Raw genomic sequence first — 21,080 nt, forward strand, 5'->3', positions numbered from 1 at the left:
GAAAATGCTCAGGACAGTGAGATGAGTGTGATGGAGGAAGGTTCAGGGTGCATGTGAAAGTGCTTGCACGAGGCTCCAAAAGGACCCCCCCCCCCCCCCCCCCCCCCCCCCACCCCCGCCCCACACACACACACACACACACAGTCCGGCTGCGTGCAGCTGAACTGCTAGAGGTGGAGGGGAGATGCTGGGGGAAGACCCGCGAAGCCTGTCAATGAAGCTGAAAGACATCATTACACATTACTCAGTGAAAGTGAATATATTTCCAGATTATAAGGTGACAAAATGCGTTCACCCATGAAACCACTTGTGATGAGAAATTCTTAACTTTTATAAGCCTACCACTTCTTCTAGGTGCTGCCCTGACATTCGCAGGAGGGATGGAGACAGCCTGTGCAATGATTGGCCCTGTTGTCTCTGATGACTTCGGCGTGCGTCCCCTGGAGGGCAGAGGCCTTGAGGGCCCCGATTTGCTTTGGCTGTCCTCCTGTGGGCCAGCTGTTTTCTCTGTGGTAACAGAGGATGAGGTTGAGGGGACACCCTGGTCCACTCTTCCATCACCCCCTACACCTCAACCCCCTCCCACGGCATCTTCCCATGCAACCGCAGAAGGTGCAACACCTGCCCCTTTATTTCCCCTCTCCTCACCGTCCAAGGGCCCAAACACTCCTTTCAAGTGAAGCAGCATTTCACTTGCACTTCCCACAATTTAGTCTACTGCATTCGTTGCTCCCAATGCGGTTTCCTCTACATTGGAGAGACCAAACGCAGACTGGGTGACCGCTTTGCAGAACACCTTTGGTCTGTCCGCAAGCATGACCCAGACCTCCCTGTCGCTTGCCATTTCAACACTCGGCCCTGCTCTCATGCCGACATGTCTATCCTTGGCCTGCTGCATTGTTCCAGTGAAGCTCAACGCAAACTGGAGGAACAGCACCTCATCTTCCGACTGGGCACTTTACAGCCTTCCGGACTGAATATTGAATTCAACAATTTTAGATCATGAACTCTCTCCTCCATCCCACCCCCTTTCCGATCCCCCTTTTATCCCCCCAATAATTTATATAGATTTTTCTTTTCCCACCTATTTCCATTATTTTTAAATGTATTTCCATCCATTGTTTTATCACTACCTTTTAGCCTATTTCGATCCCTTCCCTTCACCCCACCCCATCCCCACTAAGGCTATCTGTACCTTGCTTGTCCTGCTTTCTACCCTTAATTAGCACATTCCTTAGATAATATCACCACCTTCAACACCTCTTTGTCCCTTTGTCTATGACATCTTTTGGTTATCTCCACCTATCACTGGCCCTCTATCCAGCTCTACCTGTCCCACCCACCCCCCTTAAACCAGCTTATATTTAACCTCTTTTCTATTTTTACTTAGTTCTGTTGAAGAGTCATACAGACTCGAAACGTTAACTGTGTTCCTCTCCGCAGATGCTGCCAGACCTGCTGAGTTTTTCCAGGTATTTTTATTTTTGTTTTGGATTTCCAACATCCACAGTTTTTTGCTGTTATCTTAGTGAGATTTTACACTTAGCCAAAAGAAGCTAACTCCAACAGTGTGTTTATTTTTCCCAAAGATTACTGATAATATGAATACTATGAAAGATTTATATTATGGAAAAAGTAAAGTTGCAAAGACATATTGGAAAAATAGAATTTATTTTGAAAAGGGAGAAACATGTATAAAGGAAATGAGGTTATGTGTAAGGAGAAGGGGTTCTAAGATCTAACAAGTATGGGAAGCCTCCAGCCTCTATGCATCAAGTTGCTGTCTACAGGAACCAAACCTGAGAAAACTCACCATGAATATCACTGTCTAGGGTAGTGTGTGCTTTGCTTGGGTCTGTTGAAATTTATTTGTTTTTACTGTTCCCTAAATGGAGGTGTAACTGGGAGTACGGTTAATTAGGGGACTTGGGAGTTATTATAGTAGTAATTTGTAGACCTATGTATGTGCTTAAAATCTTTTTTTCTATTAATAAATGATTAATTTAATTTTGTAAAAAGCCTCTAAGACTTGGTGGACTTATTACTACTGAATTCAAGGCACCCATCTCAAAATAAAATACAAATTGCAAAACAGTTGTAGCAGCTGTTTCAAGTTTCCCTCTGGGGTTTGAGCAGCTCGGCATTTACTATCCCCTGTGCCATTACAGGGCATGTGTGAGAGTTAGTGGTGTTGTCCCTTGAGGCGTGAGATCCCTGTCGCTGTGCAATGGGTTTATGATTGTGTGAGTTGAGAGTGATGAGATGGTTGTCTTATCCTGGTGGAACGGATGAGAACATTCATCCTCTTCCAGCACTGAATGGCTGACCTCTGTGCTCCGTTGGCGCTGACCGCCACTACGACTGCCTCCTAGCCCAGATTTGTGACTCCAGTGGACCTCCTGTGGCCAGAAAAGGGGTAGAGGACATTGTGGCAGCCTTCCACTGCATCCAGCAGGTGCCCCAAAGAGGCGTCACTAAATTTGGGGGCTGCTGTCTTCTTTGCTTTTGGGACCATCTGTTACCTGGAGCAGACCTGGTCTGTAGACATGGCTGTGCTCTGGTGTGCTTTAACTATGGCACCCAGAACAAAGAAGCACGGGGGTGATGGGTGAACAGGACTTGGTACAAGTTAGGACATGGGCACAGAGATTTGGATGGTATCAGGTTTACAGAGGGTAGAATGTGGGAGGCCAGCCAGGGTGCATTGGAATAGTCAAGACAAGGTAATAAACTATTTAGACAAAGGTTTTAGCAGCTGGAGTGGAGTTGCATGATGTTACGGAGGTGGAAATAAACAGTTTTAGTGATGGCATGAATATGTCATCAGAAGTTCATTATATGGTCACTTATGACATCAAGGTTGGGAACAGCCTCAGACAGTTGCCAGGGAGTCAGTGGCTAGGGATTGGAGGCTGTGGGGAGGACCAAAGACAATGGTCCTCCTGATTTTCACTTTTAATTCCATGTCTGCATACTTTTGAAGTTTCTGCTTGACTTATACCATAGTAGCAGTGAGAGCTGATAGCCTCAACATTATTATTAACATGAAATTCAGGCTAATTTATTGAGCAGGACTAAAGGCAAATTCTTTAATATAGCACTGAATGACAAACCCAAGTTTGATCTCTGTTGTGCGCTGAGTTAGCTGATCGGGTGCTGGTAAGGGTGAGGGTAGGTACAGAACATGGCCTTCACAGAATCACAGAATTGTTACAGTACAGAAGGAGGCTAAACTAAATGCCCTCTGAAATGACCTAACAAGCCACTCAGTTCTGAAGGGCAAATAGGGTTGGGTAATAAATGCTGGCCTAGCTCCATCCCATGAATGAATTTTTTAAAAAACCATAGACCTTAGTCCTAGACTCTCAACCAGAATAAATGGTTTCTTTTCATCTACCCTATCTGTTTCTCTTAATAAACATTGATCATATTACTCCTTAATCTTCTAAATTCCATGGAATACAACCCTATTTTGGAAGATTTTTTGTATCTGTGTCACTCTCCATAGATGCAACTTATCTGGGGCCACTCTCCCGCTTTTTCCCCATAACCCTACATAATCTTCCTTTTCAGATAACAATCTGATTCCTTCTTGAATGTCTCCATCATACTCTCAGGCAGTGCATTCCAGATCTTAACCATTCGGTGCATGAAAAGGCTTTACCCATGTTCCTCAGTGCTTCTTTTGCCAATTACCTTAAACCTGTGCACTCTTGTTCTTGATCCTTCTGCCAATGGGAACAGTTTTTCTCTATTTACTCTGTCTAGAATGTTCATGATTTTGAACACCTCTATCAAAACGCCAACCTTGAGCTTGGATGGGGTGGAAATTAACCAGAATTTCAGACTTGATCAGTGACCACTGTCTATGCGTGAACATAGCCTCAGGAACAGACGAGTCTCTTCAGCCACAATGAGATCATGGTTGATAAGTGACCTAATCTACATTATTGCCTTTTCCCCATCTGACTTATGTTATGAGACAGCCTTTTGGTAACAATCCCAGAGGGAAACTTTAAACAACTGTCATAACCTATATTTTAAGTGGTATATTTGAGATGCAACTCTAAATTCAGGAATCAGACCGCCAGTTCTCGAGAGGTTTTATATTAAATTAGATGAAACATTTTATTAATTTACAACACATTGAACACATATACATGGCTATAAATTACTACTATCATAATTTTTACCAAATTCCCAGACTAATCTCCTTTAAGGTAACGGCAACACATTGACTTAACCAAACACCAGGCAAAGCATTTTCACCTTATTAATTCAAAATGAGGTTTTTTTCACTTTGGTCCCTGTAGAGTCAGTTGGAGGCTTATAGCTGCTTTGATCTTACATTGCCTCTGCTGTGCACACACAAAAACTGCTGAAGTTATACCTAGCACAGCTCATTGAATGTAAATTATCATTGTATCACCAGCCTCTTTGAACAATAAAACCCCTTTCATAGTACCAATTTTATTAGTAATATAAACATATTGCTTGGTCTCTGCTAGCTAGGTGCCAGATTTCACTCGCCTTCTTGAATGCTCTATTCAAAAAAATGCACTCTACCTCTCTTACATCTCAAAACTAGTACACATTAAAGCACCCAGACTAGCTGGCTTTAACCCAGTTAAGGCAAACCCACAGACTAAACCTCTATTTTAAAAGAAAAATATTTTCCAATAATATTATATACATCAATAGCTTCATGACACTTAATAGAAATCTATCAATCTCAGATTAAAACTGACAACTGCCATTTACTGATAAGGGTTTCAAATTTTGACCATGTGTTTCTTAATTTCACTCAGGAAAGGGCTGACTACAATAAAAAAAAATTAAAAATCTGGAATTAAAAGTCTAATCATGACCATGAAACCATTATATAAAAACAAAAAACTACTGCAGATGCTGGAAATCCAAAACAAAAACAGAATTACCTGGAAAAACTCAGCAGGTCTGGCAGCATCGGCGGAGAAGAAAAGAGTTGATGTTTCGAGTCCTCATGGCCCTTCAACCGAACTGAGTTCTGTTGAAGGGTCATGAGGACTCGAAATGTCAACTCTTTTCTTCTCCGCCGATGCTGCCAGACCTGCTGAGTTTTTCCAGGTAATTCTGTTTTTGTTTACCATGAAACCATTGTCGATTGTCATAAAAACCCATCTGGTTCACTGATGTCCTTTAGGGAAGGAAATCTGCTGTCCTTACCTGGTCTGGCCTGCATGTGACTCCAGACCCACAGCAATGCAGTTGTCCAGAAGGAAAAAACAGTTCGGACCAGTACTCTTATTTCCAGTTTTATTGGTGTTTCCCTTTAAGGTATACAAGACCAGTTTGGACCAGTATTCTTATTTGCTAGCTTTTACTGTTTTTTCCTTCTGGGGTAAATGCCCTCTGAAATGACCTAGCAAGCCATTCAATTCTCAAGGCGCAAATAGGGTTTGGCAATAAATGCTGGCCTAGCCCCATCCCATGAATGAATTTTTAAAAACCATAGACTTTAGTCCTAGACTCTCAACTAGAATAAATGGTTTCTTTTCATCTACCCTATCTGTTTCTCTTAATAAACTTTGAACATATTACTCCTTAATCTTCTAAATTCCAGGGAATACAACCCTATTTTGTGTAACCTCGCCTTCTAATTTTATCCTTGGAGTCCAGGTATCATTTTTGTAAATCTGAAATACAACACAATGCACAAGATTTTTCTGGGCGCTAAGGGTGAATAGCCAGACCACAATCACTATTTCAGGCTCACGCATGAAGAATGAGCACTTGGAAGAGAAATTGGACCCTGAGTGATTCACTACCTTCAAGAAGGAAGATGTGGAAATTTCATAATGACAATCAATTCTTGAAAATTCAAATCTTGTCATCTGTTGGAAAGTTTTGCCCCTTTATTTTTGTATTATTTTAAAGCCTCACAGGTGGGTACAAGAAGAGACCTAGGGGGTAATTTCATTTTGGGTGATAGATTAAAATGGGTGATATTGATTCAGCCACTTACACATCTCGCTTGATTTTCATTTTTATTGGAAATGAAATTTATAGAGTTGTATAATGGGCAGCGTATTCAATATTGCCTATGCTACCCACCTTGTCCAATGTCAAAATGACCACCTGTAGTTGAGCTAAAGCTGTAATAATGGAATCTTCACTCCCACCTGTTTGGTTGGTTTCTGTGCTCAAATTTGTAATTTACAAACCAAATCTAAAATTCTTTGAGAAAACAAAGTATTTTTTGTGTTTTGTCAGCTAAAGGAGGGTCTTGCACCGGTCGCTGTGGGAAGTACCAACCTGACGAAGCCTGTCAGTGTAACTTGAAATGTGAGGATTACGCGGATTGCTGCCCTGACATTCATACCTGTGCTGGTGAGTGAGCAAACTTTACTGGAGCGTCCGCAACCAATTGCTTCAGCGAGAAGTAAGTTACAACTCATCATAGAGGTGACTATACATAGTCTGGAAAAGAAGTAGCCTTAACAATCCGGGAGGATTTTCTTCTCATTCCACCTTTCCATTTGTTCTGACGGATTTTTATTTCTTTTCAATTCAGACCCTTCCTTATCAGAAACCCAACCCCAGTTGACCTCCATTTTCCTTCCGGGTCATGGAATCTTGTTTGGAGAATCTCAAGAGACCCAGGTTGGTGTGGAATGGAAGACTATAAATCATTTCCTGGGTGTCCCGTACGCAGCTCCCCCCACTGGCGAAGGCCGGTTCAAAGCCCCAGCAACCTTTAATTGGACTGGAGAATGGAATGCTACTTTCTACAGGTAAGCATGGCCTTCCCTGTTGGGTATTATTTAATTCTTCTACTTTTCTTTCTTTCCACACAGCTACCAGCAATACATCGGGAGTACTGTGTCCAGTTCTGATTAACTAATCACGTAAAGGATAACATTGTGAGATAGTACAGAGACAAGCAACTAAGATGTTCCGAGCTATCAAGAATTTAAATTAAGGGGAAAAGGTTAGGAAAGCTGGGCATGTTCCTTTTGGAAAAAGGAGTAATTTGAGGGGACCCAATTGAAGTTCTGAAGATTATAGAGGCGACTGACTATGTTAAGTATCATTTAAAAATTAGAAAAATAGGAATGAATAAATAATACTGGCAGAATAGTTTCACTCAAAGATTAAAGGAAAATTGTGGAATATGTTAGCAGGGAAGGCCATCAAAGTGAGCAACATTAATATCAAATCTAGCCTTTTATCTCGGTTTCTAATAGAAAACTGATATATTCAACACCTGGACAATATTGGACAACCTGGTGCAAAGGGAAAATTGGGTAATCGTGCAATAAAGAGCCAATTGGATGTCAGCCACTTTACATCTTTGCTTAAACTTAAAACTAGCCCCAGAGAGTTTTAGCAAGTATTTAACTTTCACAATCTCTTTCATTTTAGGCCCAGTTGCCTACAACCAGGAGACGCAAAGGCCGTTTACTCCACTGTAGATGAAGATTGTCTCTACCTAAATATATTTGTTCCCAAGAGCATTGTGAGTAATGATACCTATACAGCAAGAAACCTCAGGATTTTACTGTTGGTGTCCTGTGTCATGTAATGGAGGGGCAATGATCTTCATTTGCATACTGAGTTAGTAATCTCACTTGTGTCAGCATGAAGAACACGAAGCACAAACCATCTCTCCTCAGGGCAGAAGATTTATTGGCAGTAGAGTTGCCCTTCTTAATCCCTTTGACCAGTAACAGAGTGACATTATAGATGCCTACAATCAGGACTTTCATGACTGGGGAGAAATATTGATACATCGTGTTTATTCATTCTTGGAACATAGGCATCACTGGTAAGGCCAGCATTTACTGCACATCCCAGGTTACCCCGAGAGGCTGGTCCTGGGCTGCCTTCTTGATCCATTGGCTCTTTAGCATGATTTGATACAACTGAGTGGTTTGTTGGGCCACTTCAAAGGCTAATAAACTTAGAGGCTAGTATAACTGGTAAGAAGTGTGAGCTCCAAAAGCTGGGATGGGCATTTACTGGGTAATGGAGTGTGTCGTGGGACACATAAAAGATCAAGTTTTCTGTCTCAGTGAATGTAATTCTCTAGACTTATAATTCTGATGATTTTAACACTTTATAATACAGGGACACAATCTAGGCTCACACATCTTCTATCGAACCACTTTGCTAAAACCCTGGCTACCTCCTCATCCAAAAATCTATGCTTGATCACTTTGCCCTTGCAACTATCACCACATCTCTAATCTCCCTTTCATCTCCAAAGTCCTAACATGTGCTATTGTCTCCCAAATCATACCTATATTTTCCACAACTCTGTGTTTGAATCTCTCCAATCAGGTTTATGATTCTGCCACAACTAAAATGACCTTAACAAAAATCATAAAAAACCTGCTTTGTGGCTGTGACTATGGTGCATTATCCCTTCCTGTCCTTTTCAATCTCTGTGCTGCCTTTGATATGGCCAACTGCATCATCTTTCTCCAATGTCTCGCATCTTAGCGGGACTACCTTCACTTGACCAACTTGGTGGGACTACCCTCACTTGGTTTAACATATTAAATCCTTGCTGAAGCATCTCCAGCATTGGCTTCTCTTCAATTCCATGCATGATTACTTATGGTGTCCCCAAAGATCTAATCTTGGCCCTGTTCTCTTGCTCATTTATATACTGCCCATTGACGACTTAAGGCATTAGTACCTGACATGAAAGAGACATAACAATCAGCCAAACCGCCTGAGAAAAGCAGCAAAAATGAGCATACGGTTTGCTAGAAGCAGCTACCCAATGTCGCTGGGGATCCATGGCCCTTGGTGCAAGGTATGGATCGGACGGATTAGCTGGGGAGGTGAGGAAGTTTCAGGTAGGAAAGGTTATTGGACAGGCTGACCATGAGTTAAAAATCAACCCCCATATATTTATAGGATGCCACCAAAGGCCAGCATGTAGATGAGAAAGAAGAGAGGCCCAGAAGTGCACTTTATATTCTCAGCTAGGAGGCTACAGAGTTTTAACTGGTTAAACTCTTGAACTCCTTGAGAGTCCGAAAGCCATTTCTCTGTGAACTTGTACCTATTTCTTATCGATTTAGAATAGTAGGGTGCCCACATGAGGAGACCACCTTCCAAATGGGGCATTCAGCCTGTGTAGATTTTTCAGCCACATGGTTTATAGATTCATTGGCCCTCATTTTCCACTTTTACATTTGCCCAACTATAATTGCCCACAAATTAATATGAATAGTGGGTAAAAGTAGTCTGGCAAGCAGTGAAGAGGGTGAGTTTCTCTGAATCTCAATTGTCATGGACAGAATTTATGGCCAGGATATTTAGGTCGGTGAGCGGGGGCGGGGCCCACTTGCCGACACGTAAAATGATGCCAGCGGAACTCCCGACGTCACCCAACGTTATTTCAATTTTCAGGTCGGCGGGGGCGCAGCTGAATCAGCTGTGCACCCACCGACCTATCAACAGCCTATTGAGGCCATTTAAAAAGTAATTGAAATAATTAATGGACCTGCCCGTCCAACCTTAAGGTTGGCAGGCAGGCCAGGAGCCCTGGCGGGCTTCAGGAAAAGCATGAAACCTCATCCATGGGCAGGATGAGGTTTCATGAGGGTTTTTAAAAATGTAATAAATGTTTGGTTAAAAGTGTTGGACTTGTTCCAACTCATGTGACATGCGCGAAAGAGCGCACTCTTGGCTGAGGGAATCCCCCCCCCACCCCCGGCCTGCACAGGGAGCGCATGGCGCTTCCTGGTGGATGTCAATTGGCCCGCCCACGTAAGATGCCGATCGGAGGCGCGCCTGCCCGTGCCCGCTCCTGCTCTTCCCTATGTGTTTCCTTTTATTGCCTGTGATCAACATGTTTGTCCAAGAGGGGTGTGTTTTCTTACCCTCAGACTGAGAATCCCAATTAAATAATTCCAAAAGCAAGTTTTTGCGAGTTTTAAAATAAAGAAGATAATTTATTATTATACACTTGTCCCGGATTTTAAAAAACGACGTCTCACTCACTTGTCTCACACACATTCTCACAGACACAACAATTAGATACAGATGAAGATAAAACAATATGGTTGCAACTTAGAATTATCTCAGTCTCTTTTGTGGCAGGCCTGTAGTTTCTTAGATGAGGTGATGCTTTAAAGTTGAAGTGAAAGACTGGTAAAGCAAAGAATTCTCAAAGCAAAGAAGCTGTGAGATTTCTTGTAGTTGAATTTCAAAGACGTTGGTTCTCAGGTGAACTCAAAGTTGGAAGAGGTTGGGGGGAGACCTTCTTCCACTTTCAAAGTAATGCTGTTTATTACCTTGGCTGCTTGGATGACTTGCAGCTAGTTCGATGAATTCCAGTGATATTCTCTCTGTCTGTAAGTAGTTTCTCTGGTTTTAAGAGCAGGGAACCAAACTTGTTTCCCTCAGTATGTAACTTCCACAAGTTCAAAGTCCTTTTTCTAAACAAATGGCGATGTGTCTGTTTATTGCAATCATCCCGTGCTGATGTTTGACACCTTAAGAGTTTGAGACAGCCAATGTCTTTGTGTTTGAATGACATTTCGATTTGAAATTACCCTTTTGTATCAGTTTCAGGAAAGGGCATTGTTACAGCATCAGTCTGGGAGATTCCTTTTGTTCCCTCTAGAGACAGGGGAGTGGTTTCAATCAACAAAATAAGTCAGGTGTCCCTCAGGCAGCCATCTTTTGTGTCTTTTCTTCAGTTTCTAAAAATATGAAGGATTGACTGAAGTTTCATAACATACTTGTGCATAATTACAATAAAGAAGGTGCAAGCATGAAGAACGCAAGCTGCTTCGAGTACCATCAGCGTTTGTGAAACCTCCTTCCTCATAGCTTCAGCAGTGGGCAAAAAAAAGAGAAAACCTATTTAAATGAATGAACTGCGGTTGTGATTTCTTGACTCATTATTAATCCTGAATTTTGTTGCGTGATAGGCTGGGAACAACTCCGTGCTGGTCTTCTTCCACAACAGTGCCGCAGATTATAGAGGAGAGAGGCAGACAAACATTGATGGGTCCTACCTGGCATCTATTGGAAACATCCTAGTTGTGATTGCAAACTATAGGGTCGGAGTGTTTGGATTCCTAAGTGATGGTAAGCCAACTGGTGAATTGTGATCTTGTCTATTCTAAGGCTTGGATGGAGCAGTAAAACTTCACATACTAATGTAAACTTTACATCTTAGTGCTCCTGGTGCAGAGTTTCATGGGACAGGAGCACGCATTAGGAATCCGCCCTGAGGATTAGGGCAGCCCAGTTTTCAGCCTGTGCACTTTTTGTAACCATTGAAATCCATAGATAGAAAATCTCTGAGCCAAATATTGACTGAACTGACTTGATACCCATGAATAAAAGCTTAGTCAAAGGGACAGGTTATAAGGGGAATATTCAAGGGAGAGAGAGAGAGAGAGGCACAGAGATTGAGAGAGGGAACCTTAAAGCTTAGACATCTGAATGCATAGCTACCAATGGTGGAACAATGGAAGTCAGAGATGCACAGGCCATGTTCAGAGGAGGCAGAAATCTTGAAAAATTGTAGGGTTGGAGGAGGCAGAGATAGGGAAGGAGAAGGCCAAGGACGGAGTTAAAAACGTGGATGAGAATTTTAAAATTGTGATGTCAATGACCAATGTAAGTCATACAACACATGCATGATGGCTGAATGTGAATTGATGCAAGTCAGGAGGCGGGCAACAGAATTTTGGATAGACACAAGTTTATTGAGGATGAAAGATGGCAGGCTGTGAAAAGCTGTTGCTAGTTTAAGGTGGCTGAGGCCTTCCAGTTTCCCTGGAACTGCACTGCAGCATGAGTCAGCAGCTTTGGAATGGGAGGGGGAACTAAAACATTTGGGGGAGGAAAAGATTTACATGAACATAGGTTTCTTTCTCTTTGCAGACACTGAGGTGATGACTGGCAACTGGGGCCTGTTGGATCAGTTGGCTGTGTTACAGTGGCTGCAGAGAAACATTGGTTACTTTGGAGGGTCTCCGTCTCGGATCACAATCGCTGCGGACCGCGGTGGAGCTGACATCACCAGCTTGAACCTCATCGCTACATCTGGCGCCAGACTTTTCAAAAGAGCCATGCTGCTGGTGAGAGACAATCTTATTGAAGTTTTGAGGAAGTAGGGAATAAAGTACTGCTAAAAATGACACTTCAGTGTAAGAACAAAAAACAATTCCTGCCACATGCTTCGAGATGACTTGACACATAAGGGCTCAGTCTGGGAATGCCCCTGTAGCAAGAAGGAAGGGAAATTCCAAGGCTAGAAATTTCCTCAGAACTTCTCTCTTTCTAACTTTGCTGAATATGCAGGGAAAATCCTTCTTTCTCATATAGATAGAGCCTTCATTGTATTCCAGCAGAGTTACGGCAGCAGAGCGGGAATGGCTCAAAGAAAATTGCTGTAATGAGATTCCTTCACAGTGCTTTAGTTGCCACTTGGGTTGGAGCACTTTGATGTGATGCAGCATATTTGATTTTTACTGCAGCTCACCCTTCCACACCCCTTGACCCTTTTCCACACCGCAGACTTCCCAATTGTGGCCATGCTACTCTGGACAGGGGCCAGACTTTTCTGAGTAATTTTCAATTGTGCAGAAGAAGAAACTGCCCTTGCCTGGTTATGATGCACTGTGCCATGAGCAGGTGAGGAGCTTCGTTTGTCAAAGTAGGTCAGCCCTCATTCTCTGAACAGCACATCTTGTAGGGCCCAGAAGGCTTAAGAGAGGCAGGACGGGAAATTGGGAACAATTTTAGTGTAAAACTGGACATATCAGAATACTCGCAATTTCTGTTTATGGTGGATGGCCAATTAATAGCAGCACAGATTATAATAACCCCTGTCACTTCATTGGTCTCAAGGAAAGTAAAGATGTAAGTGTGGGTGGAGGTAAATTGGTAGGGTTTTAGTGAAATTGTTCTATGTTATGTAATCCTGCCCTGTAGAATGTGTGTAATTATAGATATTTATATTTAATCCAACCTAATACAAAATACGTATTATACATTATAAGTATGTAGATGAGCAGTGTTGCTCTAGATTGTTGTTGTAATTAGCATTTATTTATTGAGATGAATTTGATTATTAGTTCCTTTCTTACTGATAAACAATAACTCAGTAAAATTAGGGAAACAAGCGCTGCAACTGGTAGGTTTAAGGTAAATGAACACTGTTGGTCCCAAAGATTCAACCTTTTAAAACCATTTTAAAACCCATCTGACTTTTGGATCAAATCCGAAGGATCCCAAAATTATAAGGAACTGCGAGTTGTTTTGACTTTCCAACATGGACAGTTGGAAATTGAAGGGATTCTGGGAATGTCTCCCGATTGGGGTGAGAGGCGGGGTGGGGGGCGGGTGGTGCGGGTTGTGTGTGGGGGGTGCCGTGTTTCATTGCATTCTGGGCAGTGGGCTGGGATGTGGGTTTATAAACAGTAGGTTCAGATTGAAGGTGTTGTGAGCTAAAACACACAGATCTGTGAAATGTTTCAATGGGCAGAATTTTCTGCCTGTCGGGAGTGGGCGCGAGCAGGCGTGTAGCCGATCACCGCCTGCGATCGGCTGTGCGCCGCCATGTTATGTGGGCGGGCCAATTAAGGCCCACCCAGCGTGATGCACGGCCGGTGAGTGCTACTGTACGGGCAGGGGGAGGAGGGAGAGTCGGGGCCTGCGCTCTTTCACACATGCGCACAAATGAGCACAGAAATCTCCCTGAGGAGATTAAGTTCATATTGAATTTTTTAAATAAAGATAAAAATCATTTAGACATGTCCCCTCATGTGACATGTTTATGAATTGTGCAAAAAATATTTATTTATTTCATAAAACCTTCAGGAAATCTCATCCCGCCCGTGAATGAGATTTCCTGAAAAACCCGAAAGTTGCCTGGGCTCTTCGCCTGGCCGCCAACCTTAAGGTTGGACAGGCAGCATTGATAATTACTATAATTGGGTTTTTAATGGCTTTAATAGGCCTTTGACAGTTCCGGCACGTGCCTGTTGAACGAAAGGTCTAAATGACGCACGGTGGTGTCAGGACGCACGCCCGACGTCACCACACGTCATTTTATGCGTCAATGTGTCAGACCCGACCCGCACACCGATACCAAAATCCTGGCTTCACCAGGATTTTGTTCCTGGCTGGAATCGGTCTAGTCTCACATTGGTGGTTGGGGGCTCCTGATCATCTTGCTGCGAATGCCAACCGATTTTTGGCAGCCTTGTGCTGATGGTTCTGTGGCTCCCCTCATTGCAATTAAACATGGGGCAATAGATAGTGTTTCCCTCACTGGTGTTTCCTTTACACTCTGCATAACTACACTTCTTGCTGGCTGGCTGACAAGTGGCCCCATTAAACCACCTCAGGCAGTAGCAATTTTCTAAACCCAATAGCATGATGGGCTTCTATCTGATGTTGGTTGAGCATTCAAAGGAGACAAACCACTGCAAACTCATTTTTTCTCAAAGTAACTCCTCTTTTCAAAGAAATTAAATTATTTTCATTTTTATTTAGAGCAAAGAATTTTCTTGAATAGGCTCGTTCCTTTGTGCTCGGCTATTCCAGTATTGTCTATAATTGGAAACATCTCAGAGTGACTCCAATAGCATGGGCGTCTGACACAAGTTCAGAACAACATGAAAAATACACTGCAGGGCCAAGGAAGCAGCTTTCTGAGCCTGCATTAATATTATCCTGGATAAGGTAAATCCAGAACAGCTGATCTGAAGTCACAGCCCCTGGCCTAGTAAGGAGGTGAATGTGAAGTGAAAGCCGCCATAGCCCCAGAGGCAGCTCTCTCATTAGAGAGAGACGACTGGTGGTGAGTTTAACCCAAAGGTCACCACACCTCAGGCGATGGGCAAGATTGAGAAGGCGGGGCCTTCATGGATGAACCTGCGCTGTTGGCGTCACTCTGCATCACAAACCAACCATCCAGCCAACTGAGCTCACCAGCCCACTTCACTTGTGAATCTTCCATGTCAGCAAAAAAACTGAAGGTCAATTATTCTCGCAAACCCAATCCAATGCCATGAAACAGAGATCAGGCGTAGAAGTATTTATGAAGTTTCTATCCCAAATTTGTAGTAACCTCCTTCCTCCACCCCCAGCTACTGCCTGGGCTGAGACAAGCAGCAGCCAAGGGACTTTGTACTCTGCATGACAATGTTTTAACTACTGAACAAGTAATATAAATATGCAACTTAAGATACAATACACAAAATTTCAGCACAGGGTGATCATTTCACTAAATTACTCCCTTTGAGCAGAGGCCCTTCCCCAAGAAAGGAACCAAATTGGAAAAAGCATGCCATTGTGTAATTTAAATATATATACAGAGCAATAATTTCAGGTTCAGTGTGAGTGAGTGGTGAAGTGCACCTGGGCTTATGTCATGTATGGATAATTATGTATCAACTCAAATGGTGGAAGACTGGATTCCTGCGAATAAAACTGCTCAAAAAAACCTGACAGGTTTATACATATTTTGCAAGAGGAAATAAGCCATCAGTGAACAGACATGGAGAGCAGCTCTCTCCCCGATTGCCAATGTCTGATTTGCGATGGAACACTGAGGGGCACTGACATGACACTTAATGACTCATTAGAGTGCAAGTATGCCACAAGCTGCTATGGAGTGTTCCTTTATTCAAAGTCATCCTCATACTCGTTTCTCAGTGTTGTCGTGAGGAGGCAGCTGTGCCGGCTCTGCGCACCAGATCTGATGGATGGGAACCATCTCTTCTTGTTGCTGTCACTAAACGAGTCATCATCTATCTGTGACAAGGTCACGTAGGATGCGATGCTGTGCCGCAGCCCATAACTGACAAAGGCGTCATCTCTGGACGAAGAGTTGGTGCTCAGCAGCTCAGCCCTGCCAACCAAACAAAAAGAAAAATGAATCAATCCCCTCTTCAGGACCTATAGATAATTCACTATGTCCTGTCAATTCTTTGTTGTGTAACCAGCCAGCCATCCATTATCCAACAACAACTTGCCTTTACAACATTACCTTGAATGTAGTAAAATGTACCAAGGTGCTTCACAGGAGTAATTATTGAACAAAATTTGACACTGAGACACAAAAGGTGTATTAGGACAGTTGACCAAAAGTTTGGTTAAAGAAATATCAATTTCTTCAGAAGAATTTGTGGTGATTTTTGGGAGGTTGAGGGAGATGTGATGAGATGGAGCAGTGTATTCCAGATTGCTGGGGCATGATGGCTGTAGGGCGCGCCACTAATAGAGGGTGGGGATAAGGGGGAGGCAGAGGGATGCACAGTAATCTAAACACCACATGATGGCGGTAGACTGTACCACTGATGGAGGAGAGGAGAGGGGGAGCTTGCCGTACTCAATTACTTTTCTTTCTTTCCTTGATTGAGGGAAGCAGGAAGTTAAAAAGGGATATAGATGGACTACATGAATGGGAAAAACTGTACCAGATGGAGTTCCATATGGGAAAGTGTGAGATAATCCACTTGGAAAATCAGGATATTTTCTTAATGGTGAGAGACTAGGAGCTGTGGAGAAGCAAAGTGACTTAGGTGTCCATGTTAGGAAATCACTAAAACTAGTGCACAGGTACAAAGAGTAATTTACAAAGGCTAATGAATAAATTGAGGATGTTTTCCTTAGTTGTGTCCATTGATATATTGGTCTTGGAAGAGGTATACTGCAGACTGACCAGAACTATAAAAGGGCTAAATTGAGGACCATTTATCTTAACTTGGCTCTTTTCCCTTGAGTTGAAAAGTTGAGGGGTGATCTGATCAAAAGGATTCATTTTTTAAAATTTGTTTGTGGGGTGTGAGCATTGCTGTCTAGGACAGCATTTATTGCCCACCCCTTATTTCCCTCATTCAGAGGGCATTTTAAGAGGCAACCACATTGCTGTGGGTCTGGAGTCACATGTAGGTCAGGCCAAGTAAGGACAGCACATTTCCTTCTCTGAAGGACATTAGTGAATCATGTGGGTTTTTATGACAATGGGCAATGGTTTCATAGTCATTATCAGACTTTTTTAGTTCCAGATTTTTATTGAATTCAAATTTCACCATCTGTCATGGTGGGATTCAAACCTGGGTCCCCAGAGCATTATCCTGGGTCTCTGGAATACTAGTCCAGTGACAATACCACTATGCCACCACCTCATATGTTCCTTCAGCATTACCTCCTCAAATTTTTTAGCCATTTACCTGTCTACCAAAATGAGTACAGTAATAGTATTGCAACAACAACACATTTATATTGCACCTTTAGTGTGGAAAAACACCTAAAGCACTTTGACGTCGCCCCTTGACATTCAATGGCATTACCATCATGGAATCCCCCACGATCAACATGGTGGGGGTTACCATTGATCAGAAACTGAACAGGACTAGCCATGTACATACTGTGGCTACAAGAGCAGGTCAGAGGCTTGGAATCCTGTGACGAGCAACTCACCTCCTGACTCTCTAAAGCCTGTCCACCATCTACCAGGCACAAGTAAGGAGTGTGATGGAATACTCCCCACTTGCCGGGGTAAGTGCAACCCCAACAACACTCAAGAAGCTCAAAACCATCCAGGACAAAGCAGGCCACTTGATTGGCATCCCATCCACAAACATTCACTTCCTCCATCACTGATGAACAGTGCCAGCAGTGTGTACCATCTACATAATGCACTGTAAGAATTCACCAAGGTTCCTTAGACAGCACCTTCCAAACCCACAACCATTACTATCTAGAGGGAGAAGGGCAGCAGACACATGGGAAAACCACAACCTGGAAGTTCCTCTCCAAGTCACTCATCATCCAGACTTGGAAATATATCGGTGTTCCTTCGCTGTCGCTGGGTCAAAATCTTGAAGCTCCCTCCCTAACGGCACTGTACATGCACCTACACCACATGGACTACAAGAAGGCCATCACATTCTCAAGGGCAATTAGGGATGGACAATAAATGCTAGCTTAGCCAGCGACACCCACATCCCATGAATGAATTTTTTAAAAACTTTGTTAACAGATGAAAATAGACACCAAGAAAAAGAAAGAACAATTAGAAGGGGTGTCCAAAAAGTAAAGAAGTGGATTTTAAGGAGGGTGCTAAAAGAGGAGAAGGAGATGAGGAAATGGAGGGATTTAACGAGGGATTCCCAGAGCATGGGGCCAAACATTTGTAGGCACCTTGACAATGGTGAGAAAAATAGAGGGAACGTTTTCACAAAAGGGACAGTTCCAGCTACTGGATGCACATTGAATGACACACAATGGAACTTCCAGTCACGACTTTCCATTATCATTGGCATTGAGAATCAATGCCCTTTGTGGTGTTACTCCATATATCTTATATTTCAATAAGTTTATCAGTTTATTGATATATCCCCAAAAAATATGCTGCCCTTGGGGAGACAGTGGCGTAGTGTTAACATCATTGGACCAGTAATGCTGAGATCCAGGTTAGTGATCTGGGGACATGGCTTCAAATCTCACGGCAGCTGGTGGAGTTTAAGTTGTTTTAATAAAGGCTGGATTGGAAAGCTACTAGTGTCAGTACTGCTGACCATGAAACTACCAGGATGTGGTTTGGGTTGAGATGAGAAATGATAAAGGCATGAAGTCACTTGTAGGAGTGCACAGATCCCAAATTGTTACTACATGGTAGGACATAGTATAAAGGAAGAAATAATGGGAGCTCGTCAGAGAGGTATGGCAATAGTCAATGGTGGATTTTAATCTACATATAGACTGAAAAAATCAGGTAGGCAAATGCAGTCTAGATTAGGAGTTCATAGAATGCTTTCAGGATAGTTTCTTATAACACGTTCTGGAGGCAACCAGAGAGCAGGCTATACTAGACCTGGTACTGTGCAGTGAGATAGGATTAATTCTTAACCTCATAGTGATCATGATATGATTGAATTTTACATTCAGTTTGAGGGAGAGAAGAATGGTTCCAAGACTAGTATTTTAAACTTAAATAGAGAAATTAAGAGGGCATGAAAGCACAGCTAGCTAAAATGAACTGGCAAATGAGGTTAAGGGATAGGTCAATAGAGATGCAGTGGCAGACATTTCAAGAGACATTTCAGAATACACAGAATAGATACATTCCAACGAGAAAGAAAAATTCCAAACTGAGGACCCACCATCCATGGTTAACTAAAAAGGTTAAAGACAGTATCAAACTTAAAGAAAAAGCATATAGTTGCGCAAAGACAGATTAGTTAGAATATAAAGAACAGCAAAGAGTGACAAAAAGATTAATAAAGAGAAAAAATAGAATGCAAGAGAAAGCTAGCTAGAAATATTAAGACAGATAGTAAGAGTTTCTGTAGGTATTTAAATAAGAAAAAGTTAACAAGGTGGGTGTTGGTCCTATAGAAAGTGAGTCTGGGGAATTAATAATGGAAATTAAAGAGATGGCAGATGAATTGAATCGGTATTTTGCATCAGTTTTCATCATAGAGGATACAAGTAACACCCCAGAAATAGCTGTAAATCAGGAATTGGAAAGGAGCGAGGAACTCAGGAAAATTACAATCACCGGGGAAGGGGTACATAGCAAGTTGTTGGAGCTGCGGGCTGACAAATCCCCGGGTCCAGGTAGACTTCATCCTAGGGTCTTGAAAGAAGTGGCTGATGAGATAATTGATGCATTTGTTTTAATTTTCCAAAGTTCCTTAGCTTCAGGGAAGGTTCCATTAGATTGGAAAACAGGAAACAGAGAGTAAGTATGAATGGGTTATTTTCTGGTGGCAGGATGTTATGAGTGGTGTGCCACAGGGATCAGTGCTGGAGCCTCAAGTTTTTACAATTTATATAATTGACTTGGATGAAGGGACTAAAGGTATGGTTGCTAAATTTGCTGATGACAGAAAGAAAGGTAGGAAAGTAAATTTTGAAGAGGACATAAGGAGGCTACAAAGGGACATAGGTTAAGTTTTTTTATTCATTCATGGGATGTTGGCTTCAGTGGCAAGGCCAGCATTTATTGTCCATCCCTAGTTATCCTTGATAAGGTGGTGGTGAGCAGCCTTCTTGAACCACTGCAGTCCATATGGTGTAGGTACACCCATAGTGTGGTTAGGAAGGGAGTTCCAGGATTTTGACAGTGAATGGGAAAAGATCTGGCAAATGGAGTATAATGTGGGAAAATGTGAAATTTTCCATTTTGGAAGAATAAAAAGCATTTTATCTAAATGGTGAGAGATTGCAGGGCTCTGAGATGCAGAGGGATCTGGGTGCCCCAGTGTATGAGTCACAAATGACTAGTATGCAAGTATAGCAAGTAATCAGGAAAGCTAATCGAATTTTATCATTTATTGCGAGAGGATTTGAATATAAAAGTAGGGAGGTTATGCTTCAGTTGAACAGGACACTGTTGAGACCGCATCTGGAGCACTTTGTACTATATTGGTCTCTTTACTTAAGGAAGGATGTAAATGCGTTTGAAGCAGTTCAGAGAAGGTTTACTAGACTAATACCAGGAATGGGCATGTTGTCTTATGAAGAAAAGTTGGATAGGCTAAGCTTGTATTCACAGGAGTTTAGAAGAGTACGAGGCGATTTGGTTGAAATCTTTAAGATCCTGAGGGGTCTTGACAAGGTGGATCCAGAGAAGATGTTTCCTCTTATGGAAGAATCTAGAACTAGGGGTCACTGTTTAAAAATAAGGGGTCACCCATTTAAGACAGAGATGAGGAGAAATTTTTTTCTCTCAAAGGGTAGAGTCTTTGGAACTTTCTTCCTTAAAAGGCAGTGGAAGCAGAGTCTTTGAATATTTTTTAAGGCAGAGGTAGATATATTCTTGATAAGCTAAGGGGTGAAAGGTTATTGGGGGTAGGTGGGAGGTTACAATCAGATCAGCCATGATCTGATTGAATGGTGGAGCATGTTGAAGGACCAAGTGGCCTACTCTTGCTCCTAATTTGTATGTTCGTATTATTGATTGTCGTAAAAACCCATCTACTTCACATATCCTTAATGGAAGGAAATCAGACATCCTTACCTGATCTGGCCTGTATATGAATCAACAATAAGTCTTAACTGCCCTCTGAAATGGCCTAGCAAGCCACCTAGTTTAAGGGAAA

General features: G+C 42.4%; 2 protein-coding genes across 5 annotated transcripts in view; one reads left to right on the forward strand and one right to left on the reverse strand.

Annotated features, from left to right (window-relative positions):
- tg (thyroglobulin) overlaps positions 1-21,080 on the forward strand; it is a 443,647-nt gene that overhangs the window by 209,101 nt on the left and 213,466 nt on the right. Inside the window, exons 38-42 of the mRNA XM_078541245.1 lie at positions 6,253-6,369; positions 6,554-6,773; positions 7,405-7,498; positions 10,935-11,094; positions 11,899-12,095. Of these exons, the coding sequence (XP_078397371.1) occupies positions 6,253-6,369; positions 6,554-6,773; positions 7,405-7,498; positions 10,935-11,094; positions 11,899-12,095 (788 nt within the window). The remainder of the gene's footprint in view (positions 1-6,252; positions 6,370-6,553; positions 6,774-7,404; positions 7,499-10,934; positions 11,095-11,898; positions 12,096-21,080) is intronic.
- Positions 14,493-21,080, reverse strand: part of LOC144679949 (src-like-adapter) — a 44,716-nt gene continuing 38,128 nt past the window's right edge. For all 4 annotated transcript variants that reach the window (XM_078540946.1, XM_078540949.1, XM_078540948.1 and 1 more), the window contains one exon: positions 14,493-15,877. In XM_078540946.1, the coding sequence (XP_078397072.1) occupies positions 15,649-15,877 (229 nt within the window). In that variant the 3' untranslated portion in view covers positions 14,493-15,648. The remainder of the gene's footprint in view (positions 15,878-21,080) is intronic.

Source organism: Cetorhinus maximus, chromosome 4, assembly GCF_964194155.1.
Source record: "Cetorhinus maximus chromosome 4, sCetMax3.hap1.1, whole genome shotgun sequence".
NCBI classification, from domain to species: Eukaryota; Metazoa; Chordata; class Chondrichthyes; order Lamniformes; family Cetorhinidae; genus Cetorhinus; species Cetorhinus maximus.